Raw genomic sequence first — 19,039 nt, 5'->3', positions numbered from 1 at the left:
AAAAATCGTTATGTTGGTGCAGCTTTGCTCAGTCACTTTTTGTACCTAAGATTTTGCTATAACAACCAGTAAGCATTTTAGGGTTTAAGGACTTGATCTTGCAAAAGGTAGAGCATTCTAAATCCCACTAAAGTCAATGGGAGTTGAGGACCTGCAGCACTTTGCCGGGATGCTCAGCACTTTCCAGGATCAAGCCCTAAGTACTAGCCCTGGTGTAAATGTTTTTAACCCTAGTTTAAGAGGCTAGTAAACTCAAGGATGCTTGATTTTGGGTGAAATTTAGAGAGATCCTGAATATGTTGCCCTTTTGCTCTGTTGAACAAAAGTTATGCTAACAAAGTGGGAAAAAAAGCACGATCAATTCACTTCCAGAAATGATTTCATTTTGAACTATTAGATACACATGGTTTGTATCAGAGATGGGCCTGACCCAAATCCCAAGATCTATAGTCCCCTGAACTTTAGGGAAGTTCAAGTATGGGGCTAGACTCTGTGGCTTGATCCCATATCTGCTTCAAAAGTGTTTACAGTGAACAGGGTGAGGCTCAAAACAGATCACACATTCCAAGTTGTAAAACAATCTAGTGAGCAGTAAATGTTATGACTCCCTCTTTGCTTGGTTCCAACTTTTTGTTTAAATCTATGCCTGTTAACTTTAGCCAAGAAAATCTACCTCAGAGGAATGTGATTCTCTCAGGTTACAGTGTCAGATACCTTAAGGCATTAGCTTCACCAGATACTTGACAAACACACAACACCCAAATTGATGCTCATCTTTTAAGAAGTTTCCAAGCAGTCACATTGTTTACGTAAGGGTTTGAACCTTTGAAATAATTTTCTGGTTTTATTGTTACAATAACACTGCCTTGTGCCTGCTGTTATGTTCATTTAACCATCTGTTATGTAAAGACAAATGACAGAGACAAGCGCCACACTCCTGAGTGGCTTGTGAAAACACTATTCAGGTTTGCTGTATGGTAGTGGTGGGAAACCTGCGGCCCGCAGGCCGCACGTGGCCCGTCAGGTTAATCCGCTGGTGGGCCACCCAGACAGTTTGTTTACATTTGCATGGCCACCCGCAGCTCCCAGTGGCCATGGTTCGCTGTTCCTGGCCAATGGGAGCAGCGGGAAGTGGCGTGGGCTGCAGGGATGTGCTGGCCGCCGCTTCCCACAGCTCACATTGGCTGGGAACAGCAAACCGTGACTACTGGGAGCTGCAGGCGGCCATGCAAATGTGAAACTGTCTGGTGGCCCACCAGCGGATTACCCTGATGGGCAGCAGGTTGTCCACCACTGCTGTATGGTCTAGACCATGGGTCGGCTACCTACAGCATGCATGCCAAACACAGCACACTAGCCGATTTTGAGTGGTACGCTGCCGAGGTCCCGGCCCCCAGCCCCACTCATCCCCCCCGCCCACTGCTTTCCCCTGCGGGGGCAGGAGGCAGAAGCTTGGTCCTGCGGCAGCCAAGCTTCCCCCATCCCCCACTTCTTCCCCCAGCGTGGTGCTTTCCTGCCCCTCCCCCTCCATCTCTCTGCCGCCAATCAGCTGATGGCCCTTGTGAGGGTGAGGGGGAGAGGGAGCAGAGCGGCAGCGTGCTTGCTGCTCTCTAGCGGAGGCAGAGAAGAGGTAGGGACGGGGCCTTAGGGAAGGGGGAGGGACAGGGCATATCCCTTCCAGCCCCCTGCCATGAGCCGCTCAGGGCAGGGGGCTGGGAGCACCCCCATGAGCCAAGCACCCCAGCCCCCTGCCCTGAACCCCCCCACACACAGCTTTCTGCTCTGCACCCCCACACCCCTGAACTCCCCCCCCAAACCCAGCCTTCTGCCCTGCACCTCCACACCCCCCAGCCCTCTGCCCTGACCCCTGAACCCCCCCCACACAGCCTTCTGCCCTGCACCCCCCACACCACACACCCCCAGCCCTCTGTCCTGACCCCTGAACCCCCCCCCCAGGTCTGGGGTCCCAGCTGCCAGCCCCTTGCCAGCTGGCATCCCGGCCACAGGTCCCGCTCAGCCCGCTGCCAGCCTAGGTGAACAGAACCCCAGGCTGGCAGCAGGCTGAACAGGCTGGCGGCGTAAGATCAGCATTTTCATTTAATTTTAAATGAAGCTTCTTAAACATTTTGAAAACCTTGTTTACTTTGCATACAACAATAGTTTAGTTATATAATATAGACTTATAGAGAGACTTTCTAAAAAACGTTAAAATGTATTACCGGCACACAAAACCTTAAATTAAAGTGAATAAATGAAGACTCGGCACACCACTTCTGAAAGGTTACCCCTGGTCTAGACAGTACAGTCCATCCTGGTTTTGTTGCTTTCCTAATGCTTGGCACACAAGGATTCCATCAGAAAGAAGCTGGTATGTTATTTTGTACATGCAGCACTTCAGAGAACACCAGCACTACAGGCAATCCAGGAGTTCATCACCATCAACTGGGGCAGTTTTGCCATTTCCATTTTAGTTAAGGTGCAGAGACTACTCACTTGGGTCATATAAAATTATAAACATATTAAAGAATCACCCCTTTGCACAAACCAGTACATGGAAGAGAGCCTGGAGGAGAAAAATTCTGTAGAGATGGGTCCCCTTGGCAGAGTTTTCTCCAAAATCATTCCTTTGGGGGAAGGCTCTGGAGTAGGCAGTGGAATACCCCACAAACACTGCATATATTAGGGGAAGGTTGGAGTGCCTCTGCATTTGCTCTGAAGCACCCTGGGACTCCTTGTCTGGCTCCACTGGAGCTGAACTAAATGGACACTATGATTAATTGCTGTTTCCCCTTGGAGAAGGCATAATATAAAAGTTAATGCAGCTTGACTGATGCCCTGGATGGGAAGATAACATGTGGACACCTGATCCTGCAGACTGGCAGGCAAGAGGTGTTATGGAGGTGACTGACTCTCATCCTGCACAAGAAGGGGATGATGTGTGCAGAAAGGGAACTCCTTTCTTGGCATTGAGTTGCATTAATCAAGATTGGACAAGGAAAGAAAAAGTGTTAGGTAAAATCAACAAAAAAATCAGAGCAGATTATTAATTTGGAAGCCTCGTGACCTGTGCTAGACCAGCCAGATTCATTTGGAGGAAGAATCAACCCCCCTTCTTCCCCCCACAAGCTTTGGACTATGAACCTACGAGTGAATGATGAAGTGTTGTGACAGAAATTCAATAGTTACCTTAAAGATCTGCCATTTATTGAAGGACTCTTATATAAGAGTTATAGCTGAACATCTGCAGACAGATTACAGATTTAGACATTGTTGCCTCAGTTCCTGTCAAGCAATTTATAAGACAAATGATGGGCTGCTTATTTTGCCAATAAACATACATCACTTCCGAGAATTTTCCCAAGCTCTTATGTTGCTTTGCATATAAATGCTCTCATGTTTTGGGTGGAGTCCTACATACTCATCAGAACAACAGATGTGTTTACCTGATATGATTACTAGCTTTTTTTTTTCTTTTGCTGGCAAAAGTTACAGAAAAAAAATCCCAATTTTTCAAATGTTTAATAAACCAAGAATTTCAGTTTGGTTGGAATCCAAATACAGGAAAAGCTTGGTTACCCGGCATGTTGGAGGAATAGGGGGAGTGCCAGCTAGTCAAAAATTCTGGTTAAGTAAGAGTTATACTTACCAAAGGACGGTGGGAGTTTGGGTTCAGGAAGGGGGTCAGGGCTGGGGGTTGGGATGCGGGAGGGCTGCGGGGCTCAGGCTCTCAGAGGAAGTTTGAGTGCGGGAGGGGACTCGGGGCAGAGGGTTGGGTGCAGGAGGGGCTTTGCGGTGCCGTATCTGGGCAGTGCTCACCTCAGGCGGCTCCCCGCAAGCAGTGACGTCCCTGCTGTTCATGCTCAGATACATGGCCTTAGATGGAGGTTCAGTCAGGTGGAGCCAGCGCTCGGGGAGGGGGGGGCAAGTGCACAAAGCCCCCATGGCCGTTCTGCTGCCTAGGAGCAGCAGGGATATGTTGCCGCTTCCAGGGAGCCCCATGGAGCCCAGTAGGGAGCGTGCCAGCCCCACGCCAACCGGACTTTTAATTGAGATATCAGAAATGCTGGTTTCTAGAGCTTTATGGTTGGTAAAGTGCTGGATAACACAGCTTTTACTGTATTAAGAAACAAATTATTATTATATAAACAGATAGATAAAATGGCTAAAACACCCCAGTTTGATATTTATCTACACGTACCCGAAGACAGATTTTACTACAGTATCTCAGAGGCGGAGACAGATACTTACACATGTAAGTTCAAGGCTTTTAAAGTCACGGTGATGCTGAAGTTGCACCACAGTTACAATTTTTCATATATACAGATATATAAATTCATAACCACATTCTGTATGCATATTTCATAATAACTATCAAGTTCCAGACATTTCAAGCTTTCACAAAAGAGCTTACTGATATATTTTACAATACAAAACAGTATGCAACTTGTTGGTTTAACTTTAATTTTTGGGATTTAACCCATCTGTTCTCCCTTTGGAGTGTCTAGACTTTGATGACACAAATACCCATGCTTCTTACAGGCAGACTGGGATTGTGAGGTTCCTAGATACCCAAATTTCTCTGAGGCATGTAGGCGCACCTCTAATTAGCCCCTTTGTCCAGTACCATCAGAAAAAGAACATTATCTACATAACTCTGGACAGAGCTTTTCACATGTGAACTGAGGAGAGGAATTTGCTATAGATACTACCCAAAGCATAGTTCTTTTAATCCAGGAGCAGAGCCCCAGGTGCAGGGCCAGGAGAGGGGCGGGCCCCACGAGTGGAGACCTGGGAGTAGGGGTGAGGCCAGGCACAGGATCCCGGGCACAGGGCCAGCGGCGGGGACCCAAGCCCCAGGTGAGGTGAGGGGTTGGGGAATGGAGGGCTGGGCCAGGGCATAGGTGTGGGAAGCACCCACAGGTTTTTGCTCGGAGTCCGTGGCTGGGGAGTGGGGCGCTGGGCCAGTGGCCCCGCATAAAACCCTGGGGTGCTGCAGCACCCTCTGCACCCCTACTTCCTGTGCCTATGTACAAAATAATATCTTATAACCAGCTTATCACATCCCTTGGGGTAAAGAAGAGACTGAATGTGGTTCTAGTGAATACAAAGGGGCATCTTCACTAAAGCTGCTGGCCGCAGAAAGGCCTTAAGAACTATAGCTCCCAGATTGACACAGGGTGTGCTGCTTAATGTCACTACGCAAGGTCTCTCCAAGTGCCAGCCTAGGCTAACCTGACATGGAAGGTACTGACTACACTACATAGCGGTTTCCAGACAGGTGGACAACAGTGCAAGAAACTGTAATCTGAATAGCCCTGTAATCTAGAATTACCACACATATAGGAGGTCTAGCCACTACATGCTGGACCTGTTAAAAAAGGACATTATAAACAGCAGCAGAAGGAAGGGCTGTGTAAACACCACTACCAATAACAAACTTTAATTGCAAGAAAAATAAGGATGAGGATTTTTCCACAACAACACAGACAGCCAACCTTATCCTCACTATGTTTCTTTAGATGGAGAGAACCCAAACGTGTAGTGACAGCAACATGATTACATAAGGAAAAATCCAAGTTAAGACTGACCCTAAAATTCCTGACAAATTATGCTGCCAAAATTTCTGTCCTGTCAAAGGGTAAGTCAGGGAATCGCCCTCCTCTTCATCACTATCTTGTATTCATCAAATGCAACTTGGCAGCCTGATTGCCTGTATTAAAGCTGACATGATTACAAACCATGCAAGACTGACTCTAAGACGACGGTAAGGGGGACTGTTTGCCAGGTCTGATTTCACACATAAAAGTACCCTTCCCAAAACAGCAGAAGGACATTTTCAACTTGTAAAATTCAGCTATTAAAGAATTATAGAACTAAGAGGTCCAAAAAAGGATCAGATATTTAGGCTGAGATCCAGCAGAAAAAGACCACTGAACTAATACTATCAGGCTAAACAAAGAGATTTTGCCAGAATTAATTAGTATATCATTTTACTTACTTCTTGATTTATAAACTGAAACCCATTCCAAGTCTCAAGGCAATGAACATAATTTAAACAACATCAGTCCCAAAGAAAGCTAACAACAATCAGTATTACACCAATTCGCATATCCTGGAGATGATAACTCCTTAAGATTATTTGTTTGTTAACTCAGCAAAGATCAGACTCAGCTTCTCTGGCAAAGCCACAATTAAGGAAGGGACCTTTCCTGCACAATCTGGTATCTCTCAGTTCAGCACAAGGGTAACTATGGTCTTAAATTCCATTTCTTGGAGGGATGTCCGTCTTCATTCATCACATAAACCTATGCTATCTCCATACTATGGATGACCCAATTGAAAGACAGATTGCAATTGATCATAACAAATGTATTAACTCAGGTAAGCATGGATCTATTTTCTTACTTAAAAAGGGCAATTTGAAAATTAGATTAAATATCTGACCTATCTTTTCTTTATACAGCTCTTTAAGCACCTCTCAAAAAGTCCACTTCTAACCTTATTTGAGTCCTGTATTAGTAGCCCTGTACCGGAAAGCTTGTCTAAATTTTCCTTGACCAAGAATCCATTCATTGATTAACTTTGTACCATCCTATTCCCTAAACTCTTTGACGCTTATATGTATTCACTGATATATCTTCACACAAAACTAACCCTATGCCAGTTGTCCTCCGCTCTAGGTTAATACCTCAGAAAATGTAAAGACATTGCACACTTTGTCTTTATTAATTCTTTTAATCAAATACCTATATTGTACAGTGATTTTTCTGGTCATATTCTAGCCTCAGTAAAATGCTTGCACCTTTTTCTACCCTGAGATATTTAATTATGGCTGTAATAATCAACCAGTGCCAGTAGAGTAGGCAGGGGTGAACTGACTTGAAAAAAAAACACAAAACAAAACAAAACAAGATTTTCTTTGAGCCTTCACTCATTTTTAGTGCAGATCTAGATTCAAACCTTCTGAGGAGGTCAAATGTTGATTTAATTTTTTTTACTCGATTTTATGTTGTATTTTCAAATCCAGTTTCTAGCCAGAACTAGAAATAAAATGCAACAAGAAACAGTTTCCCACAGTATTTCAGTTGGGACCTGTAGTTGATATGCCAGAAGTCTGTTCTCATGAGCTAGCAGCCCAACTGTGCAGACTCAGGTGGTAAGGATAGTTTGGCTAAGCTGTGCTTAGGAATCATTTAAACTGATGAAAACCTAAGTAACTCTTCAACAGCCTTCAGCATTTATCAAACTCAGATGAATTACCCTAGATTCCTACTCATGTAACTGAGAACATAATTTGACCCCAGAACTTTTGGATACTTCTGGAAACTGAACCCAAACTCTGAGCTTTTGAAAAACTGCACTGGAGGGCATCATTTTCAGGAATCCAGCACTGCAGCTTTCAAAACCTGGTTTACTCAATCTCTGGATTCTCAATTAAAACTAGCAGATCATTTCCATAACCCAATGCATCTCTTAGAAGGAGAAAGTGAGGGAAGAATTTGATTGAATACCTCCACTGGGAGAGGAAGAGATTTGTGATTTTACATTCACTGTGTTACACTGACACAAATTAAGTTTTCACTTTACAGCAAGCAGATGCAAGTCAAGCAACTGCTACAAAATACTGCGTTCACCCCGTCCAACAACTGTTTTCAGGTTTTGGCTGTAGCACTCTACCAGAGCACATTAGAAATTCCATCCTTTATACACGCAGGTATGAATGCTTTGGCATTTTCATAAGCACATGAAACATTTTTAAAATAGATTATTTTATTTTAATTATTCTGTGAGAAACAAATGTCTATAGTGTAAAGCAGGCATATGAGGTATCTATTAGATGGTTACCTTAAGACAATAAATAAATGCTTCAAAAGTTTTCAAAATTAAAATGAAATGAAATGCATTTTATTTAGCCGTAGTAAAAACTTGCTGGGGTGGAAAAAATCTTTGTAAATGAGTTGAAGAGATCTGAAAAATTTCAAAGTGAAAGGAAAACATGACAAACACCATTGGAAAAGAATCAGTTACAAAAACAAGTTCAATGGCAAAAAAAAGTAAATAACCAAAAGTTATCAAGTAACATTAATACACGGTCTAGATAATACTTAGTCCTGCCATGAGTGCAGGGGACTGAACTAGATGACCTTGCGAGGTCCCTTCCAATTCTATGAGTCGCTTACAAATGTTTTGCTTTATACTACATCTATTGCCAACAAAGAGTTCTCCTCCTTACAAAACATTATTATACAGGTACTCACAATATAACAACAACATACAAATGCCTATCGGTTTGCTGTTTTACCACAGATAGGCACATTTTAATGATATTACAGCAAATCCTTGAATTAACTTTGCATAGAGGCTTTGATTGTAACCGCCTGTATTCACATGCTTATAATTTTCTCAGAAATTCTCCTTTTGATCTAAGTTCCCATGCTTAGTTTCAGCCTCTATGTGAATAAATTTCTTTACATCTTTATTTTCTATACATGTTCAGCAAGAGCTCCTCATTCTGAGGATGAGAAAAGGTCCATCCAGTGGAGCTGGATTAGCAGGCAGGATAGGTACAAGATGGTTCCAGGACAACCTGCCTCTGTTATATGCAATATATGCGTTATGATGAGTGCCCCATACACATACACCTCTCTCATGCATACAATGATCTATACACACAGAGTATATGAATTTTATATATGGTAGCAGATCTGTAGCAGTCAAAATTTCCCAGGGAATTTCACAAACTATAGCCGCATTCACAGAGCTTTGAATTGTGCTATGCATTGTGAAAACAAAATAAAAACTGTCAGGGATTTTTCCCACAATTGGAAAGAAACTGGAAGAATCTTTAGTGATTCATCTATGGCTCTCACTCGTCATCTGGGACTCTCACTGAGCTCAACTACAAGCAGAATACCATTACATATGAGTTCACTATAAGCAGATCCCTTTGTGCACATTAAACTTGGTTAAATAAATTCTCCTCCTCTGGCATGAGACTAAGCACAAGCAGTATCAGACCTAAAGAAAGTGGTTTCTGATGAGGTTCAAAGGCACAATAGGGTCAAAAATGAATATGTGTTTCACCCTTAACAATGGATCCATGACCATAATGAAATCTTCCCCTAGATCCCCTTCCTTCCAGTTAGTGCTGGATCAAACTCCTGGTGCTTAGTTGTGCCCTTGATGTTGAGAATTTAGATCACTGTACTGATTTCCTTCTTTATTTTCATAGCTATTCTGGCTCAGTGACCTCAAAACACTCATACATCCTAATTCCAAACCCACCATCCCCAGACTAGCTGTATTGCACCTGTTCTGTATAGCACACAATAAGCCATTAACCTTGGCCTCTGTAATCCAATTATAATCCTCAACAGCAACCAAAAATATCTGCTCTCCAGATTCTGATTTTAAATATATTAATTAAATAAAAACAAAACCTAGTTAACATAACACAATCAGTCAGTCGGCTAGCCACAAATTACCTTGACATTTTAGAATCTAGGTGATTAAATGTGAAAAAGGAGTGCCTCTAACAATGTTTATTTTCAAACTCCTCTGTCAATGGTTTAAAATACTTAATTCATTTATTTGCTGTAGATGTACATTGGTTTAAAAATGTTATTTCAAGCTTCAGGGCTGCTGACAATGTTTCTCATGAGACATTATGTTTGAAATGTTATCTCTGCTGCAGGGGATATTGAATCAAAATAATTTTCACAGAATCTTCTCCCAGTTTCTTTGGCTTCATCCAATCTCATTTTCACAACACAAATTTCTTAAATCCACTTAAACATTCAGACATACTAAGCAATATGTCCAGTTGAAAAGGACACTAGCTATATCCCCCAGACTTTGTTCTAAAAAAAAAAAAAAATCTTGATTTGAACTTTCAGATTCTTGTTTAAACACACATACTGTCTATTTTGTATTTATTAGAGGAAATAAACCTTCCATTTCCTCACTAAAAAGTCTAAATATGGTTCTGTTGTATGCTAAGCAAAATTGACATTAATTCTAATGTTCCACATATCTCTTAATGCCTGCAAAGATGAACCATTCCAGGAAGAAATAATAAAGAAAAAATTAGCACATTTTATCGGATGATCTTAAAGTACTTTATAATCATCAGTTAATTAAGCCTCACAACAGTCTGTGCAGTAGATATACAGGAGGGATAGCTCAGTGGTTTGAGCATTGGCCTGCTAAACCCAGGGTTGTGAGTTCAATCCTTAAGGGGGCCACTTCGGGATCTGGGGCAAAATCAGTATTTGGTCCTGCTAGTGAAGGCAGGGGGCTAGACTCGATGACCTTTCAAGGTCCCTTCCAGTTCTAGGAGATAGGATATCTCCATAAGGTGACAGAGAGGTTAAGTGGCTTGTCCAAAATCTTATCTGCACTAGTTTGTCCATAAAATGTCCCAGTATTGCTAATACTGGTAAGCACTATGTTTGGTACTAAGTGCTTGTAGGACTAGATGCTAAAGTTTTCAGAGTCCAGAATGGGAGGTTTTTTTCTGGAGATATATGATTGTCCAGATTATCAGACCATTAGATAGGATTAATATACTTTTATCACTTGTGGCTTTTTGGCCATTATATCCTCAGACTGTAATAAGCCAACTTTTGATACTTAATGCTGAACATTCTTTCCCCAAGATCTCTATTTGTTGAGAGGCAATGAACAACAAAATCAATCAGCTCCTCAAATTAGGTCTTAAAGACATCTGGTAAAATAGCCACTTTCAGAATAACAGTGTCAGATTGATATTATACAGCTTTTAAATTATTTATCTACTCTAAGTCTTAATCCCCAGGATGTTAAAATATTTACATTCAAACACAACATTTTGCTGCTCAAGTAGAATTGTAAGACCAGAGGTCAATGGTAGAAATCCTGGTCCCACCTAAATCCATTGCAAAATTTCCATTAGTTTCAATAGATCATAATTTTAGCATTGGGATTAAAAAAAAAATAGGCCTTCATCCCATTTCTATGCACAGCTGCTCCAGATGAAGTATTTTAGTGTGGGCAACTGCTCTGTTGTATCAGATGTCTACCTGACAATCTTGTCAGACATTATGCATTATGGAGAACCACTTTCAAAAGAAGTAATGCAAATTACATGTAGAGTTCAGACTGCATTGAGATGAGTCTAAACCTAAACCTAAGGTAGTTAGTAAGTAGGTAATCTGAATTGTAACTCATTTCCAAATTGAACTGCTGAGACTAAAATAAGTGAGTTGGTAAATATGCTCATTACTACTTAATGTTTAAAATAAGTAGCACCCAAGAAGTTTGAAAGAGATGTCACGTGAAATGAAATCAGAACAAAGACAATCTGGAAACTTATAATCACTAGGAAAGTTTTGAGGTGTTTTGAAGGATACATAGATAATAGTGTTATACTTGAGACCATTTAGGTAACATAAACAAAGCTGAAAAAACTATGAACACTGCCCAAGGATATTATGAAGATCTCTTCTGAAATGTCAAATTTAAAGACACATGAGGTAACCTGTGTTTAAATACTTCACTTTTGAACCAGTCTGTCCTGATCTTATGATATTTACTGCATGTCTTCTTTTAAATTTGAATTTTCTGAATACCTGGATAATATCACATGTTTTGGAAACACTACAAACCCTGTTCCGAACACTAGGGTTTTGTTCTAAAGACATTTTATTATTGTTTTAAAGTATAAGCAACTTAAACATCATTATCTCCTAATCACTGTCTCTTTCACGTAGATGTTAGTCTGAACAAATTGCTGAGAAAACTACACCTAGAACTAGCAAGAATGAACAAGTTACCCTCGTTAAATATTGCTGTCAAAGCTGTTCTGCTTAGCACACTCTGGGCCTGGCTCCCAATTATAATTGGTAGTGATGGGTCAACTTCAAAAGGTTTGGAAATCTGGTTTGGAGAAGCATACAAATGTTTAGATGTTTGTATGAATTTTAGCTGAATTTGAATCTCTTTGGTCAAGAAATCCAACTTGAAACCCCACAGACGATCTCTTCTACCATTTCTAGTACTTCCTGGTTTCAACCAAGCTTGAAATACTGTATTGCGAGAACATGTTTTTCCTCACTGCATTTGGGGTTTGTCATAGACAAAATTGTGAAGAGCAGAAGTGTGATAAATTTGGTGCTGTGCAAAAACTGTGTAATGAAACCACATGAAGCACAGATGGCCTCCATGTTTTGTTACAATCTGAAAACTCAGCGTAGGTTCCCAGGGTGTTTGCTGAAGTGTGATTCACGATTCTGCAATGAAAGAAAACACATGCAATATGCATATTATGTGACAAAAAACTAAGGACCCAATTCTGCCTTCTTTACATCAAGCAGTACCTTACTCCACAAGCAACTCTGTTGACTTTGTGGGATTATTTATGTAATAAATTCCTGTTTGGTCTGAGCAAAGGTGGCAGAATTAGATCCTAAGCCACAGTTCAGCAAAGCAATTAAGTACGTGCTTAAGGGCTTTGTTGAATTGGGACCCTGAACTCTGGCATGTTTAGATTCAAGGTTTCTATTCATCCCACTAAATGTAGGGAAGTTTGCAAATTCCAGATCTGGGTCTGGGTTTTGAACAGCTTTGTGTTGGGGGATGTTGAGATCCAATGTTATGGTTCAAGTCCTTCTCTATCAAAAACTGCCAGAGTGTCCAGATTTTGAACACAGAACTGGCTGCAGGAGCTTTGTTGCCTTCCACCTACTGGGAAATGTCTGCCTTTAATCCCCATTGCACTTCACAATCAACTATTAATGAACATTTTGCAAGCTGTCATATCCTGGTCCTCTAGCTCACCTTCTTTGCCTGTATGCTAAAGCAGGGCCTTGTTTAAAAGCTGATTTGCTTGATCATTAGTTGACTGCAACTTGTGAAAGCAGAGAAGTTAGCTGTGCCCTTATGGGATAAGCGGAGAGGCTGGTAATTTCATGGATGGAACCACTACCCAAGAATGTTCAGTGTCAGGGAGGCTAATTTAGCCATCTAAAATCCATAATGACCATATGTGACAGTATCAAAAAAAAAAAAAAATGTAATAATTGGTGGTGGCACAAACAAACCAGAAAGAGCTCTGGGAATGAGGAGAAGCATGGGAAACACACAGCTTGCTATTTTCCCATACATGCCAAGAGTCTCGATTATTTTTAAGCACAAATGTTACTATTTTTCTGCTCTGTGCATTCAAAGAATGTTCACGTGGCCCAGCACATTTCACTAGGGTTAAGGGTGTTTTTCTGCTGTTTTTAGATGCTGGCATGTACATCTGAAAGAAAAATTATCTGCAATTTCATGGTTTGACAGCTTTCATTATGTGATGACTTCCAGCAGTTTGCCCGGCAAACTACAGTTTCACCCATTTGATTTAAGAATTCCACATTTTCTTCCAAACATACTGTATCTATGGATGTTGCTCATACAAAATAATTCATTCCCTTCATCACCAAATTAGTTAAAAGAGATGGACACAGCTCAAAAAGTTCTGAGAGGAAACCAAAAACTCATGCTTTTATACAGCTTATCAGAAAATTCTTTGATTGGGAAGTAGCCTATGTGAATAGGCTCTCCTACAAGAGCTCCAAAATGTCTAGGTTTTAGTACATCAGCAGAACCACAAGTCTGGTCTTTCTTGTATTAGTCTGAAGAATCACACTTTTGGCTAAAGGAAGAAATGTACAAGGACACATTACAATATACAGTTCTCTACCTCCCCAAAGGACTCCTGTCTACACAGAGATTTCTGTAAAACTAGTCAAATTCCTTTCCACTTCTTGCTAGCAACAGCAAGAAAAAGAAGTAGGAAGTGCAAAGCAAAGAGCAGAAAGGATAAGAAGAGGGAAAGTGACAATGGGGATAATAATGTTTCCCTTCTTTCTGTTGGTTAGCAGTGGCAGAGACATTAGAAATAGATGATGTTAGGAGAGCTGTTAAATGGAATACTAGGGTCTGAAGCTTCTAATGCACTTGGACAATTCTAGGAGTGAGGGCTAAGGAGGACAGTGGTGAAGATTTTGGGAAAAAAAATTGGGGGAGGGGGGTGAATAATCAGCTGAACATGAGATCCCACTGTGATGCTGTGACCAAAAGATCAAATGCAATCCTTTGATGCATAACGGGGGAATCTCTTAGTAGGAATAGAGAGGTTATTTTACCTCTGTATTTGGCACTAGTGTGACCGCTGCTGGAATACTGTGGCCAGTTCTGGGGTCCACAATTCAAAAGGAAGTTGAAAAAATTGGAAAGGATTCAGAGAACATCCACAGGAATGATTAAAGGATTTGAAAACCTATTATTGTGATAGACTCCAGCTCCATCTATTTAGCTTAACAAAGAATGTTAAAGGGTGATCTGATTACAGTCTAAGGGTCATGGTGGATTCTTCATCACTGACCATTTTTAAGTCAAGATTGGATGTTTTTCTAAAAGATCTGCTCTAGGAATTATTTTGGGGATGTTCCATGGCCTGTGTTATACAGGAGGTCAGACTAGAAGACCACAATGATCCCTTTTGATCTGGAATCTTTGAAAGCTCTCAGGCAGAGCTCCATTTTTGTTTATGTTTGCTAATGTCACCCACGATGGGCGCACCAATATAACTGGATTTGCTTTAGGCAGTCTGCCAGAAGTGGGTCTTTAAGAGGGACTTAAATGAGGACAGGCTAGGGGCCTTGCAGATGAGCTGTGTGAATCCATGCCACGCATGGGAAGCCAAATAGGGAAAAACTCACAAATGGTAGACATGGCAGGTCTATGTTTGTAAAACAGGAAGTTCCACATCAGCCCCAATACCAGACACCAGTCAGCTCTGAAAACATACCTCCAGATGTCTGGTGTTACCTGATACTCCCAGATTCTCACTTCCTATTTAATTCTCATGATATTTCTTCACATCTGAATGACCCTGTATTCTGCAGATGCCTTCCCAACACACACACACACACACACACACACACACACACACACACAATGCTGTGACTGATCAGGGTACCTTTTGCATTAAAAGTTCTGCATGTTGTGGTGGTGTTTTTTAAGGAAATAGGAGAATCCGATTTTCAATGGCTTTCAACGGACTAGCAGCCTGCCTTGCTGGAGACAATTGCCTCACTAACATTTTAGAGAAGATTTAGAAAGTGTGAAGTATATTTCCCACATTGGAACCAATGAACAGGGAAAGTCAAAGCAAAACTCTCCTGGACAGGGCAATAGATACAAATCATGGGGTTTGTCCTGCTAGTATAACCAAGAAATAAAAACAATGAGTTAGTATTCTTGTCAATAATTTTGCATTTCTCTCACTTTGCTGAGAGAGCACTAACTGGGACAAACCTCCAGGCAAACAATCACACCAATCGTGTTTTATCTGGAATGAAATACAAACTTACCCAAGTAGTTGTTGCTCTTGGACATCTCGGTAATGTTGATTTTAATAGCCCCTTCAGGAATTTCTACTATTTTGTGGTAGCCAAGATTTGTTAGCGTGTGTTTGAAAACGCCAGAGACCACCTTGCAACCAGTGTTGTCCCCTCCGCATATTCCGCATTTGTCAGCCACCTTGTCTGAGCCCAGGTAGTCATCACAGCCAATGCTCTGCAAAAATCAAACCAATATTTTTTTTTCAGAGCTTACAAATACTGTCTCATGAATCCTTCAGAATATTAATCAACATAGGACACTGTCATATGTGACTTTCGCAGAATATAAAGACTTCAGAGATTCAGTGAATTGGCATTGTGGATTGTTCCATTTCTTTGCTTTTCCACACACTACGTGTAATAAAATACCAAGTCTCAGAATAGACATTGAGATACTCTGGTTGGAATTTTCAAGTGAGCTTAGGGGTGTTGCAGCACTTGATCTTGCCATGCTTGGGTCAGTGGGACTCTCATTCTCATCAATGTCAAATCAAATTTACCAAAATATGGGCACTGCTGTGACACAGTGCACTTGACCTACTGAACATCATCAAGCAATGAGTTAACATTAAGCTTGGGTGGACAGGATGGCATAATGAAGGAAGACTAGGGTACTTTAGTCTCCATCAGATAGTCAATGGAAAGCCAAGGAGCCCTATACAAGCAGCTGCAGTGGCTGGTTGTCAAAGGCAGGACTAAGCAGTAGTTGGAGCCAAAGAGGTTACTTACCTGTAACTGGAGGTTCTTCAAGATGTGTGGCCCTTATCTGTATTCCACTGAGGGTTTACGCATGTGCCATGTGACTGAAGCTGGAGAATTTCAAGGTAATGGTGTCCGTTGGTCCGAGCACGCACCCTTGCTTCACCTCATGGTTTAAGACAAGGTGATAAAGGGCAGGGAGGACCAACCATGTCTCCAGTTCCTTCCCTACTGCAAATCCAACAGATCCGCAGCAGAGCGGGAGGTGGAATACAGATAGGGACCACACATCTCGAAGAACCTTCAGTTACAGATAAGTAACCTCCTCTTTTTCTTCGAGTGATGGTCCCTATTGTATTCCACTGATGATGACTAACAAGCAGTACCTTTTTCAGAGGAGGGTGTGAAGCTGAAGATGGAACAGTTGAGCAGAGGACAGTCATGCCGAATGAGGCATCTGTCACAAAGTTCTGCACCAAGGCATAATGTATAGTGAAGGTATGTACTGAACTCCACATGGCCGCCCTACATATGTCCCTAAGCAGTATATCATGGAGGATGACCATGGTGGACACTTGGGCCCTAAGTAGAATGGGCCATATGTCCGACAACAATAGCATAGTGTAATGCATCCAGAAATCCATTTGGAGATTCTCTATGTGGAAAATGCTTGCCCCTTAACTCTCCGCTATTGCAATAAATGATCTAGGGACTTTCTGATCAATCTTGTCCTCTGTAGGTAGATGGCCAACGCCCAGTGGATGCCGAGGGAGTGAAGTCATCACTCCTCTTCCAAGCCATTAGGCTTCAGGAAGAAAGCAGATAAGTGGATGGGTTGATTGAGATGAAACCGAGAGAGAAACTTGGGTAGAAACTTAAGATGTAGGTGCAGGGAGACTGTGTCTTTATGGAAAGTGGTGAAAGGAGGGGGATCTGCCATCATAGCACCAAGTTCTCCCACCAATCTCACTGAAGTGATAGCCACAAGGAACGTGACTTTCATGGAAAGAAGGATCATAGAGCATGAAGCCAGCAGCTCAAAGGGTTGTTTCATCAGTGCCGATAGAACGAGGTTGAGGTCCCATTGGGGAGCAATAGGTTGTACAGGTGAGACATTCTCAAACGGCCTTTCCGAAACGTACTAATCAACGGATGTGTAAATACAGAGTGTCCTTCCATGGGAGAGAGGATCTTGAGAGAGTTTAGGGCAATCCCTGACATCTTTAAGAACAGAAAGTAATCCAAAAGAAGTGGAATTTTCATGTCCTCTGGGAAAAGCCCTTTTTGTTGGGCCCAGGAGGCAAAGCATTTCCACATGGTCCAGTAGGAACACCTAATGTACTATTTCCTACTGCTCAATAGGATGCCTTTCATTTCCAACAAGCACTCTTCAAGAGAAGATGCCCATCCAAATACCATGCTCTGAGGTGAAGCATCTGTGGATCAGAATGTCTGATCCTGCTGTTGTGGTGCATTAGCAGCTCGGAGAAAGTGGGAATGGGAAATGGGGGCAGGCTGACATGCAGAGAAGGTTGGTGGCTCTCTAGTGGTCTCAGAAATATCTTTTCTAAGAGGGTTGTATGTGTGAGGATGAAGGCAGGCCTGGAGGACAGGATTGTTGCGTCGTCTGGTGCTTGCATGATGGTTTGTATGGTTTTTGGTGGAAGAACTGGGAAGTCCTGAACCGTTGTATAGGTGAGCAGATGGTAGAATTTCTGCTTGGGTGCAGGTGTGTAGATACCCATTGATTGAAGTGTGGCTCTTAAATCCTGGAGGGTGTGGAACTCATGAAAGGCACATCGCCCTTCTTCAATTTGGAAGAAGATTTACTGCCATGCTTATGCACATGCTTTCTCATCTCCCACCTAGGCCCCAGCATGGGATCTGTACTGGTGCTACCACTGGAGGTGGACTCGATCTCCAGAGCCGGAGACGCATACCTGGCTGTCTCAGGCCAATATACAGGGGGCAGTTCCCCAGCCTGGGTACGACTGAGACCTTATGGTGACTTCCATGAGGTGCTTCTTAAGGCAGAAAGCCTGGCCTTCTCGGGTATGGCTTAGGAAGGACTGACAGATACTGCAGCTGAATGAAATGTGGGCTTCTCCCAAGCAGTTGAGGCAGTGTTGATGTTAGTTGCTGATCGAGAAGGAACATGGACAGGAGGCGCAGATCTTAAATCCTGGCATCTTCAGCATAGTCCAGTACCCACTCCTGGGTACGGAGGGAGGGTATAACCGGTAAACAGATTCCCCCAAAGTCTCAGTTCTATTCCAAATACTACTAAAAAAAGCTAAAACTATGTTAAAACAGTAAAAACAGCAAATACTACAACAAAAACTAAGTATATGCAACTCTACACTTTTTAAGGTGCGTCACACACAAGAGGACACTAGTAGCTTCAATTGGACTCTGTGGCAGTGAGAAGGAACTGGAGATGTGGCCAGTTCGCCCTGCCCTTTACCACCTCGAACGAAACCATGAGGCAAAGCAAGGATGCATGTGAGGACCAATGGACACTACTATTTTCAAATTCTCCGGCTCTGGACACATGGTGCGTATACGTAAACCCTCAATGGACTACAATAGGGACCAATCACTGAAGAAGAACTTCTTGTAACCCAAACTGGGATTTTTCTGTTTATATAGAAATCTTTTGTTTCTTTTCTTACAAATTTGATGCTTTTAACCCCAAAAAGAATGAGCAATGAGGCATCTCTCAAACAAGGAGCCAAAATCAACATCCTGGCTGCTCCTAGTGATCCAGGTGAGGGGCAGAAATGTGGCCTAATGCCAACGTTGGCTCCCTCTTCAATATTCACCTGGTCCTGTACAATTCAGCCAGGCCAAGGTTTGGGCGCACAAATCTCGAAGACAATCCATTAGTATAGATTACAAAGAACATAATTCCT

General features: G+C 42.1%; 1 protein-coding gene across 3 annotated transcripts in view; it reads right to left on the bottom strand.

Annotated features, from left to right (window-relative positions):
• The window catches only part of THSD4 (thrombospondin type 1 domain containing 4), a 727,210-nt gene that overhangs the window by 129,946 nt on the left and 578,225 nt on the right, over positions 1–19,039 (bottom strand). For all 3 annotated transcript variants that reach the window (XM_034783208.1, XM_034783207.1, XM_034783209.1), the window contains one exon: positions 15,399–15,603. In XM_034783208.1, coding sequence (XP_034639099.1) covers positions 15,399–15,603 — 205 coding nt within the window. The remainder of the gene's footprint in view (positions 1–15,398; positions 15,604–19,039) is intronic.

Source organism: Trachemys scripta, chromosome 10 (assembly GCF_013100865.1).
Source record: "Trachemys scripta elegans isolate TJP31775 chromosome 10, CAS_Tse_1.0, whole genome shotgun sequence".
Classification (NCBI taxonomy): domain Eukaryota; kingdom Metazoa; phylum Chordata; order Testudines; family Emydidae; genus Trachemys; species Trachemys scripta.
Note: the sequence above shows the minus strand (reverse complement) of the source record. Positions and strands in the feature narration are given on the sequence as shown.